The sequence below is a fragment of the Bicyclus anynana genome, chromosome Z, assembly GCF_947172395.1.
Source record: "Bicyclus anynana chromosome Z, ilBicAnyn1.1, whole genome shotgun sequence".
NCBI classification, from domain to species: Eukaryota; Metazoa; Arthropoda; class Insecta; order Lepidoptera; family Nymphalidae; genus Bicyclus; species Bicyclus anynana.
Window position 1 is genome coordinate 4,376,021 of NC_069110.1, and position 12,200 is coordinate 4,388,220.

Sequence of the window (12,200 nt, forward strand, 5' to 3'; positions counted from 1 at the left end):
CACGCCACTCGCGCGAATCCGCATCCCTCTCTGTTAAAATTGGATTTATCCAATAACTACGGATTCGGTTTCTACGACGACGTTTTCTTATCAAAAGCAGCGCAATTAAACTTTCGTCGTTCGAGTGCATTATGATACTCCATGCATGGGTTAAAAAATATTTTTAAAATCCTCTTATCAAGAACTTTAATTTGATGTGTCACACAATGAAGTTGGTAAAAGTCTTTTTTTTAACTTTCCATCTTACCTCCCATAAGTGCCCCCCACATTAAAATTTTACCTATTCACGATACACCCCTGTATTTGGGTCACTAAAATTTATATGTGTACCAAAATTTCAACTGGATTGGTCCAATACATTCGGAGAAAAAAGACAGGCATTAAAATGTGCGCGAGTGAGATTATAAGTGTTCCGTTTTTGTACTACGTACGTTCGGGACCCTAAAAAAGTAGCAGCCACCGACCGCAAGTGTCGACCACCGGCCGCAAGTGGCTGTCGCGTGCTACAGTTACTTTTGTGGCCCCTTCTTGCATCTTGTGGCGGCGTTTGTGGCTGTCGAGTGTGGCTCGTGTGCGGCGACACTAAATCATTCCTCTTTATATTATTAAGTATAGATAATATACGTCTATTTAAAAAATAACTATAAAACATAAGGTATCATAAAATAATAAACAAATATTATCAATATAAATGCATACCTTTTTTACAAAATCATGGTTGTTATTAATTTCTGTACTTATGTTTGTCATGCCATGTTTTAATTAATAAATTAATTTATACCATCAATGTAATATCAATGCTTTGTTTTTGACGGCTTCATGACATAATTTTATTGGTACCTATAAAGATTTTTTGTTTTTAAAAGCCGTGAAGGTTTATCATTATAGAGCTACTTTCAAAGGCTAGTGAAACCTACAAAATACCTAGGTATACAGTTCGGCTGTATGTATAAAATATACCTACGTACAGTTGAACGTAGAACTTCCCTTTTTGGAACGCGGTTAAAGATAAATCAAAATATCTTACCTCTGATAACAGGTACCTAAGCTATGAAAGTCTATCCGTATAAAAATAGTTTTTAACCGACTTCCAAAAAGGAGGAGGTTCTACGTTCGGCTGTATGTATGTTTTTTTTATATATATATATCTCATGTCTATCAATCCAGTGTCATATTTTAATTAAAGCCGTTTCTGAAAGAACCACAGAAATTTTGTAATTTAAATGGCTTGAATTAAAACATCACTGGCTTGGCACCGCCTTCAAAGTGATCAGAAGGTAGGACATACGTAAGAAGTTATTTCTTGCTTTCTAGTTTAGGTTAATTTTTGAATTGGAAGTCGGTTGAATTTTTTTTACTAAAATTTTTTTATTAAAAAAAAGTTCACAGGAATGATATCGCGAGTGAAACTTATATTGTTAGGTAGCATCTAGCGGCAAGGTGACAAACTAACTTGTCTTTAATTATTAAAATCATGAGTCCATGCTCGAGAACCACCACCAGCTGGCATTAAATTAGATGGCGCTTTTTTTTTAAATACTATTATTTTAAATCAGCTAATAATTGTTATCCAATAAAAATGTTGATAGGTTCATTGAGTAGGATGAATAAATAAGGTAGGTACCTATAGGTTAATACAAAGTATTGTGCAACAGATGTGTTTAAATGTTTCGTTTGCCGAGTCGCCAGGTTAATTTAGTAGGTACCTACCTAGGAATTTTGAATTTTCAAAATATCATTTTTTCTTTCCTGTTTTTTTTCCGATTAGTTAGTATTAATTAACTGTAATTTAAAAAAAAGTTCACCCGATGTAATCGCGATTCCCGAATGGAACTTGTATTGTTGTTGTTGGGTAGCACCAAAGATTACAGTGTATTATTGCACTGCCATCTAGCAGTAAAATGACAAACTAACTTGTCGTTCAAAAATGAGTTGTCAAAGCACCAACACAAGCAGCACAATCACTTTAGATTTCTTCATTAAGTTCACAGTTATTGAAATAGATGGCGCTGTTATAAAACATTCATATTTAAGATCAGCTGCTATCCTTTCCTATAATTTTCGGTAATTTAAATAGTTCAATAAATTATTAAATTATGTCGATAGTTTAATAGAAATTGTGCGATGGATGTTATTATATATTGGTGTAAAATGTTTTGTTCGCTTAGTCGCCAGGTGTGCAAACTGATTTGAAGTTCACACACGCACCTCACCTGTAGTAATTTTTAGTATAATGTTTACTCCAACGGTTAACGGTCGTGTCGACTTTTACCACTTTATACCTGATTCGATTTATCCGTCAATGTACTTGTGCATCAAAACACCGGCGCCGGTTTTGAATTCAAAATGTTTTCACAGTCTAACGATCTAGACGATGAATTCGGGAGGCCAGTCGAATCTATAATGCGGTGTGAGGATTTCAAAAGCAACTTTGCTAGGAGACTTTCAACCAGATATTCATCCAGATCGCCTGTAACGAGTACAAAACAGGACAATGTTTTGAAATTTCGCCCGTCAGCTGCTAAGCAGGAAACGCTGAACAATGTGAGTACAATGCTTTTTTTAATGAAATAGTTTCATGTTTTATTTTTTCAACGTACGCGGCGTACGTAACGGTTTAATTTGAAGTTGATTTTTGTGTAACGAGAACTAATCTAAACGAGAATGCACTGTACACTTTATGGCTAACACTGGCTTCCAGTGAAAGTGGTGGTATTTATATATATTTATACCTACCACGAATATATTTTATGATTAATTGGCACATTAGACTGCTTTATGATTAAAGTATTGTTCTTGTACCTACCTAGCCTACTTACTTTTTCTACTTTGCCCACTTAAGGTTATAAAATTAATAATAGGACTTTCATTGAATTAAAAAGACAACAAAGTTTTGTTTTGATTTTACCTTCACACTGACAATTTCTAAATCTCTTGCTAAATCTCGCGACTTGCTGAGCTATGTCGGTGACTTTGGTTCTTCTGCGGATCTCGTCATTTCTGATTTGACCACGCATAGATACTCCGAGCATAGCTCGTTTCATCGATCTAGTTATTAGATACCTAATGCACCATTTGAATATTTTTGTTTTAGCTAAAAAGTATGCTAAATAGGTAGCTAATAGTGCTTCTTTTTTCTTCTTCGTTGGTTTTGAATTTTGAATTCTGAAAATTTTGGTTGTTTGGAAGTCCGAAGTCCGAAGTCAGAAGATGAGATCTTTCTGGGCAGTTGGACAGACAAACCGCGGAAAACTCACACATTCCAGGACCTCTCTGTAGAAAGCCGCAATTTTTCCAGCGGCAAAGAGGTCGTCCAAATCATTAGTTCCTAGAATTAGGTTCCTATGTTCTTTATTACTAAGTTCGTTTTCATCTCCTGTCATGAGCTAAATAACAACAAGTTATTTGTATCCTAGCTCATGCTCTGCATACCTGAGAATTTTCTTAATTCTCTAGGTGTGTGAAGTCTTCCAATCCGCATTGGGCCAGTGTGGTGGACTATGGCCTAACCTTCTCATTCTGAGAGGAGACTCGTGCTCAACAGTGAGCCTAATATGAGTTGATGATGATGATGATGATGATGATGATGATGGATTTCCAAATTGCAATGCTAACGTTCATGTCAAGTAAGAGCAACCTATTAGATTTTCATCTCATGTCATCAGCTGACTTTTGTTATTGGTTATGAGTTTAGTGCTCGCCTACTTATTGCATTGAATATTAATTAGTAAGTTGCAATCTTCGTAATACAGAGCACTCTAATGAAATATTAATTTGTTTTGCTACCTGCAATGTAATTTGTGCAGCCGTGATAGCCCGTGGATATGAGCTCTGCCTCCGACTCCGGAGGGTGTGGGTTCGAATCCAGTCCGGGCATGCACCTACAACTTATCAAACGGTGAAGGAGGAGGAAATACCAGAGGTTTTTTCTATTTCTCTGCGCATGTGAAGTCTGCCAATCCGCATTGGGCCAGCGTGGTGGACTATAGGCCTAACCCCTCTCATTCTGAGGGGAGACTCGAGCTCAGCAGTGAGCTGATTATGGGTTGATAATGATGATGATGATGAATGTAATTTGTATTATAGATAGACGGTTCGTTCTTTTGCCGTTTTTATTTCAATGCGAGATTTTAACGACTTTGTCGCAGTTATGCCTTGCTTTACTGTAAGGTTCTGGGTTCGATTACTGAGTAAATTAAGGGGTTACTCAATAGTGAGTAATGATGATGATTGATTCTCAAATTGTAATGCTAACATTCATGTCAAGTAAGAGTCGCAACCTAATAGTTCGTCAACTTAAACGATTAAATTTAACATTCAAAACTGGTTTTGAAATAACAATTAATAGAATAATTATGCATGTTTTTTGGAATCTATAATATTGAGTACATTGATATTGTGTTACTTAACTACAAAAATGAATAGGTAAGCATATTATATGTATAGCTTATTATCTACCTGTCATTTCCTACGTATAAAGTGGGTAACTAGGTAGCTACCTACTTACTTCTATGAGTAAATTACTCTATTATGCAGCATAAATTCATTAAAATTCATCAATTCTGAGGCTTAAGTTAAGACACAAAGTCCGGAAGTTATTTTATGGTGGTCTTTTCTTTTAATCATTATATTATAGAACTAGCAGACGCCGTGCGGTTTTATCCGCGTGGATCCCATTTCATCCCTGCCTATAGCACTCAGGGATAGTGTAGCTTCCCAACCGTGAAATAATTTTGCAAATCGGACCAGTAGTTCCCGAAATTAGCGCGTTCAAGCAAACAAAAAAAAAACAAACTCTTCAGTTTTATAATTAGTATATACGCTAATAATAACGACCCAGTTAGGTAGATCCAGTCAATTTCGAGAAAGAGGTGATCCGCCGAATCCAACTCTTCAAACTTCGCGACATCTTTTTGTCCGAAATTCCTTAGTGTCTGAAGACAAAAGTCTTCGAACAGTGCGTGTTGCCAGTGATGACCTATGGTTCCGAGACTTGGTCGCTAACTATGGGCCTCATAAGAAGGCTCAGAGTTACACAGCGGGCGATGGAACGAGCTAGGAGTATCTCTGCGTGATCGAATCAGAAATGAGGAGATCTGCAGATGAACCAAATTCTCCAACATAGCTCAACGAGTTGCGAAGCTGAAGTGGCAATGGGCGGGGCACATAGTTCGAATAGCCGATGGACCTATCAACGGATACTCGTAAGCTTATATTTTTCGACTTTACGATTGTATAAATGGAAACCAAAACTGGTAATAGTTAACTGTTAAATATTAAGGAACTGTAGATAATAGTTTATAACATTAACGTTTGCTTTAACGTTTCCGTTTTCCGTTCAAATAATATTATAATTATTTAGTGGATATGTTAGATAATCTCTAAATCCTGACAATCTCTTTTATGTAAGTGGTAGCCAAATTGTGGATCGCGACTGGACGACGGAAGTCGGCTTCTATCTACTTGTCTATGGTGGAAAGGTAAATAAAAAAATATGTTTCATCATCATCATCACATATCATCCGATAGACGTCACGTGAACCACCTCCATCCAGCAAATTTATGCAGCCTGCTTGATGTAATCAGTTCACCTGGGACGACTAAAAATATTTTATAAAAAGTTAATAAGAGTTCCGCAATCAACAAGGAACCCTAACCTAACCTAACCATAGAATACATATCCCTAAATAATTTTTTTTGTCATGTCCGTCCGTGCGTTTGGCTATCCGCGGTTTAGCTCTAAGACTATTACCTACTCGTAGAAAGCTGTAATTCAGCATGAGTATGTAGTTGTAGGTACATTAAAAATTTCGAAAAAGTCGTAAAATATTTTTGGAACAAACAGGTAGTTCACCTGATGTTATATAGAAAACTAACGCATAATTACGAACAATTTTATACGAATACCACAGAATAAAAACCACCACCAAAAACTTACCACCATCTGGATTTATTTAACTAGAGTTTTTGTATAAAATATGATATTCCAGAGGAAGGTATAAAAAAAAGAAAAGTATGTATTATTTAACAAGTTACAAATTAAATGATAGTAAACCCATACCTACATTTTTCTTTTAAATAAAAGATGACGCAAGAAGTAGATCATCATTCATCATTATCAGTCCTTATTCAGCTCACTGCTGAGCACGAGTCTCAGAATGAGAGGGGTTAGGCCAATAGTCCACCACGCTAGCCCAATGGCAGACTTCACACACGCAGAGAATTGAGAAAATTCTCTGGTTTCCTCACGATGTTTTCCTTCACCGTTTGAGACATTTGATATTTAATTTCTTAAAATGCACACAACTGGTAAGTTGGAGGTGCATGCCCCGGAACGGAATCGAACCCACACCCTTAGGAATCGGAAGCAGAGGTCGTATCCACTGGGCTATCATGGCTCCAAGAAGATAATCCTCCATATTGTTAAAGTGGAACACCACAGTAATGGGGAAACTTCGCTGAAACAGTTCTGAAAGCAAATTCAAAAATAAATACATACATATTTTTTTTTTTAAATTAGACGAAAAGTCTAGGTGACGATACGGTTTATCGACGTAGGAATGTCAACAATCAGATAAGGTATCCCATGTGAATCTCAAAAGTAATTGACAGGTTGATAAAGTGTATCTATACATCGACATACATTGTATTGAGTGTATAGCTTGGCAACCTCGTTCGTAACACTTCCGACGGGCCGCGCGAGCCTGGGGGCGTGTAGCGATGAATGAAAAACCGACGACTGATGCACTACACTTCCCTCACGCACGATTTCACCGCGCAGTCTTTCCCGTCGTCGCCCGCATATCATGGGTGGGACAGTCTATAGGTACGCTAGAATAGGGATGATGACAGTTTTTTAAATTGTATATAAATTAAGAGTATACTAATAGCAAAGCAATTTTGTAAAAGAAACAGGGTATCTGCGATCATTACTTTCGGAGCTACAGGGATTTAAAGGGTCAGATTTGCGGCGCTGCCGCGGATCCCAGAAAAACTCTCCATGCAAATTGGCACGATTTAGTGACGTCGTTGGCTCGCTGATCGTTAGGTTTGTATGGGCGTTCAAACAATATTACTGATATCTTTGTTATTTGTGCGTTTATGTTTATAGTTCATTTATTGAAAAATGTCACATTTAAGGAAGCTAAAACTGTGTGAACTTTCATCTAATTACAATAAAAAAAAATTAATTGATTTTGAAATTTTATTTTGCAAATATCCAGACTATCTTTGCTTTTTATGTATAAATTAGTTAACATTGACCTTATTTACCCGAATGTATCATAAAAATCAATATATTCAAACCTAGTCATCATCCCCATTGTGGCTGGCCATCGCATTATAATAGAAAACGTCTGCATCAGCCAGCCAGATCTCATTTTATGAAGTCTGTAAGTTTCTAAGTCAGCTCCTACTTACTCCTATCATATTTGTGATGAAAGTAGAGGATTATAGTGAAGAGAGACTTGCGAGGTAGCAGGTTTCCAGACTTAAAACAAACATTTTGTAATAGAGATTTGTCAATAGCGCGTCAAAATTGAGGCTACCAAAAGCGGCTAATTGTCTCAATTTCATCACATCAATTTGAATCACATGGTAAACAATGAAAGTTATAGAAATAAATAATACCTAAACAATGTTTACAATGTTGAGGTGTGTGTTCAGGAACTGTTAAACTGTATATACATAAATATATGTATAATGGAATTAAATACAGAATTGTGCATGTGTGCACTCGGTGGAGTAGCTAAATTCGGGTTACTTTTTGTGGTGATTTTGTGGTATGTAACATATTTATAGTATAAAATATCGTAGGTTCAAAAAGTATTTTTTTTTAAAAAAAAAGCTCATGCTACTCCGGCCCAAACTCCATTAGTATTTTATATAACCGATGTATAACAAAACAGGTTTTAATTTATTTAATCGCTTCATAATTCTCAAACAACCTCCCATATTACATTTCTAATACATTTACAAAGGAAATACTTTATTTCCTTTGTAAATGTATTAGAAATTACGAAATAATTGTAATTGGTCGCCGAGTACCTTTTATTTCCTTTGACTTTCTAAAATATGGTGATTACAAAAAATTTATTTCCTCCTGGATATATAAAATAATTATTAGGTAAGACGAATATAATTACATAGTATGACAAAAAAAGTTTTATATTTGGACAATAAGGTAGCTGTTGACTCATATCAGATTTAATATAAACAATATTAATTCCGATTATTACATGGAATAAGGGTCCGAAATATATATACATATTAATTAGTAAAAGTTAATTTAAAAAATAATATGTTTTTAATCATATTTTTACAAACGTCAAAAACGTCCATTTCGTGACGTCACGATGTTACTTGATGTACTAAAGGAATAAACGTCAAACCAATTAAAAACTATCTAACCAACTGTACATAACTAAAGCATATCTAAGTTGACATACACTCAACACCCCTCGCAAAATGAGGTGTATGGACTAAAAGAAAACTCTTATAGTATCTTTCGTTCTTACGTAAACAATCGAATATCAAGGTAACGTTTGAAAATTTATGTGTGTGAATTATACATAAAGACAAACCGAAAACCTTGATGTTTTATCAATATTTCACAATCTATGGTACCTAGATTGGTGATAAAATGGGATCATATTGAAAGATTGTAATACAATGTCATCATGTAAAAAACTCGCATCACAATAAGGTCGGCTGCATACAATCGTTTTCCGTGTGTACGTTTTTCGAATCCGTTTTTCGTGTGCAGAAAATCGAATGCAAGAAATCTATATTAAATACTAGCGGATCCGGTCAAGCTTGGCTTTGACTTATGTACACTTCCCTATCCCTACCTTACTCCTACCCCTACCCTACCTTACTTACCCTACACCTTCACTACCCCCACCCTACCCCTACCTAACGCCTGAATTAATTTGTTACAAAGATTGTGATAAATGAAGAACCGCTCGACCGATTTTGTGTAAACTTCACTTAAACCATCTACTAAATAGTCCGAACAAAGCATAAACATTTGGTTTGGATATTTTAGCCCGATCTTGAGTTATAAAGTTACAGCGATAAGTGGCATTGATTTTTATATATGTATATAGATATTAAATGACGCATATGTACGTTTTTTTCCGAACGGAACAAATTCCGCGCGTACGTAACGAGTGCGAGCCCTTGCGACATACATTCTGAATGAAAAAAAACGTAAAGCCTGCGGTAGTCTCACGGAATTCGAAATCGAAATTACGCGTTAAACGAATACGGAAAACGAGTGTATGCGGGGGGCCTTAGTTCTTTCGGTTTCCTAGCAAGAAGAAGAGAAGTATGCTCGAATTTAGACTGAAACTAGAACCTCGTAATGTGAGTAAGCTAACCATTGGATCAACAATGCAGTTCGTGCAATCACAGGGGATATAAACAATTTTGCAACTCGGCACCAACTCACGCAACGTGTGGTGATTCAAATCTAAATATTTTGTATGCCCACCGACAATCGATACACGTCACTGCTTCGGATGTTTGTAAATTTTTGACCAAGAATAAATTGGTAATCCAGAAACATCGACCTGGATTAAATTACGTATGACTCAGTCCATTCGGAAGAGTCAGTCACAAACTCACATTTTAAAATTTGGGAAATGAGTTAGTGATAGCCCAGGGGGGCGTAGGTTCGAATCCGGTCTGGGGTATGCATCTCCAACTTTTCAGTTATATGCATTTTAAGAAATTAAATATCACATGTTTCAAACGGTGAAGGAAACAAAACAAAAACCTGCATGTAAACAATACTTCACGAGCAAATGTGTTATAAATAATAATAATAACATAGAATACAGACTATCCTTGTTAAGAATGAGAAACATGGTCACAGTAGTATAAGCTGTAACCCCTGCATTTGACATTTACTCCCGGATGTTGAGTAACGCTCGACTAGTCTTCAAATGACGGGCCCTTCCCCATTTATACCCGCTCATAGAAAACGTTTTACCTGTTTCCATTGTTACAACAAAAACAATCTATGGGTTAGTAGTAAATATAATAACAGCCAATGTAAAATAGTTGTATATAATATGTATCAAACAATAGGTACTAAAATTAAACTAAGTAGCTGTGTTAATTTTTTTTGATTTTTCTACGTTTTTGTAAGTTAAAAAAATATAGCCATCTGCAAAAAAACTTAATTTCATGTAAACTCCGTTGCGATATTTAATATATTATTCAATACTTCTATAAAAGCCCACAATGCATTGTTTTTTATATCTGTGAAGGCAGCGTTTTGGATTAAAAAAAAATATCGTTATATTTCAACCGAATTACATAAAAACATGGCTACGTATCTTTACATAATTATGTATACGTATATAAAATTAAGAATAAAATCAGATATACACAGTTATTTTAATTCGGCTATCATTCCCGTTTTTTATTTGTTCTTTCACTAAGCTAGCGAAATGCTTTGTAGACAGAGTGAGTTAAAGAAATCGTTGCTATGAGAGAGCAACGATCCCTTTCTCCTTCTCTTCTATTCGCCTTTTAGATAGAGTGAATTAAACAAATCGATGCTCTCTCCTTCTCTCCTATGCGCCTTGTAGATAGAGTGAATTTAACAAATCGATGCTCTCTCCTTCTCTTCTATTCGCCTTGTAGATAGAGTGAATTAAAAAAATCGATGCTCTATCCTTCTCTTCTATTCGCCTTGTAAATAGAGTGAATTAAACAAATCGACGCTCAGTCCTTCTCTTCTATTCGCCTTGTAGATAGAGTTAATTAAACAAATCGATGCTCTCTCATTCTCCTCTATTCGCCTTGTAGATAGAGTGAATTAAACAAATCTATGCTTTTTCCTTCTCTTTTATTTGCCTTGTAGATAAAGTGAGTTAGACAAATCGATGATCTCTCCTTCTCTTCTACTCTTATTCGAAGTTGCGGGTAACCACAATTCGTTAAAAAGATATCACCTAGGTAAAGTTGTAGTTGTATTTCTAGTAGCATAAATGTTTTCCATGTATAAACAACCGGTAAGCGATTTCACTGTAGCTATGTCCGGCAAAAGGCGTCCCAGGACCAAAATCTACGGCTTAGCAATGTAGACGAGTTCCGTTGTAGGAAATACATAATGTATCCACCTTTCGACCTGCCGTTTGCACACTTGTCTTCTTATGGGAAAATAAACAAATGCAAATCTTACTTCCTATTACAAACATTATTATAATATGTATTAGATATTCCTAATAACTAGTGGGGGTTTTATTTAACTCTATCTATAGGATCGGGGAAGGTGGGACATTCAAGGTGTAAAAATCTTGACAAAAATAAATATATCAAAAGTGCGATAGTTGACCTATTCACTATTTTGGTCTTTATTATCAACCTATTAAAATAAACATCAATTCGATTGACAAAATGTCGTTTACCTACTGTGTGATATCCAACAGTAGGCACCGAGTGACATTTTTACATAGAATCTCAATTTCGTATATGTCAACTAGCATAAAATTCAAAAAATTCAAAATTCTTTTATTTCAATTAGGCTTAGTTTACAAGCATTTTTGAAAGGTCAGGTATATGTTAAAATTTAATTTAATCTAATGGTGGTAATAATATACGAAAACTTAAAATTAAAGTTACGTGCGTTCCAAACGCGCCTTGGTCCGAGAAGAGCCCATACGTCAAAGATAGTGAATTAGTCTGCTGATAGATGGATGTCAAATGATTTGAAAACAAAACTCAATTAAATTTTCGAAACCTGTACATGCCTGGGTACATGATTGTGTTCGATTCTCACGTGAGCTAACAGTCAAGGAGATACGAAGACCAGGGAACAATAGGGTATCGTTATCTGCCTTTCATATCAGCGTTTCCACTCACAATGCTATTCTGTGGGTATACTTCCGCCAAGTACGCGTATGTTTAATTAACACCCTGTATCACGGTCTGTGAGCACGCTCTATTGTACTTCATCGATATTCAATCAATTTCATGTAGCTACAGGCAAAACCAAAGCTTCTTCTTCTTCGACTAACACTGCGCTTTCAGGTGTATCGGCTCCTCGAACTATATGGCCAGCCCATTGCCATTGCAGCGTCGCGACATTGGTATCTTTTGAGTTTCCTCATTTCGGATTCTGATCACGCAGGGAAACTCCAAGCATAACACGCTCAATCACCCGCTGAGTGTCTTTGAGCCTTCTAACA

At 35.9% G+C, this 12,200-nt stretch overlaps 1 protein-coding gene across 5 annotated transcripts in view; it reads left to right on the forward strand.

The window, feature by feature from the left end:
- The first annotated feature begins 2,181 nt into the window (after nt 1–2,181).
- The window catches only part of LOC112042892 (galactose mutarotase), a 64,292-nt gene continuing 54,273 nt past the window's right edge, over nt 2,182–12,200 (forward strand). For 2 of the 5 annotated variants that reach the window (XM_024078079.2, XM_052890486.1), the window contains exon 1: nt 2,185–2,544. Coding sequence is in view for 1 of the 5 variants with exons in the window: in XM_024078081.2 (XP_023933849.2) it covers nt 2,347–2,544 (198 nt within the window). In the remaining 4 variants the exon portion in view is untranslated. Of the gene's footprint in view, nt 2,545–12,200 lie in introns of all 5 variants that reach the window. The other 3 variants (XM_052890485.1, XM_052890487.1, XM_024078081.2) reach the window with 3 other exon arrangements.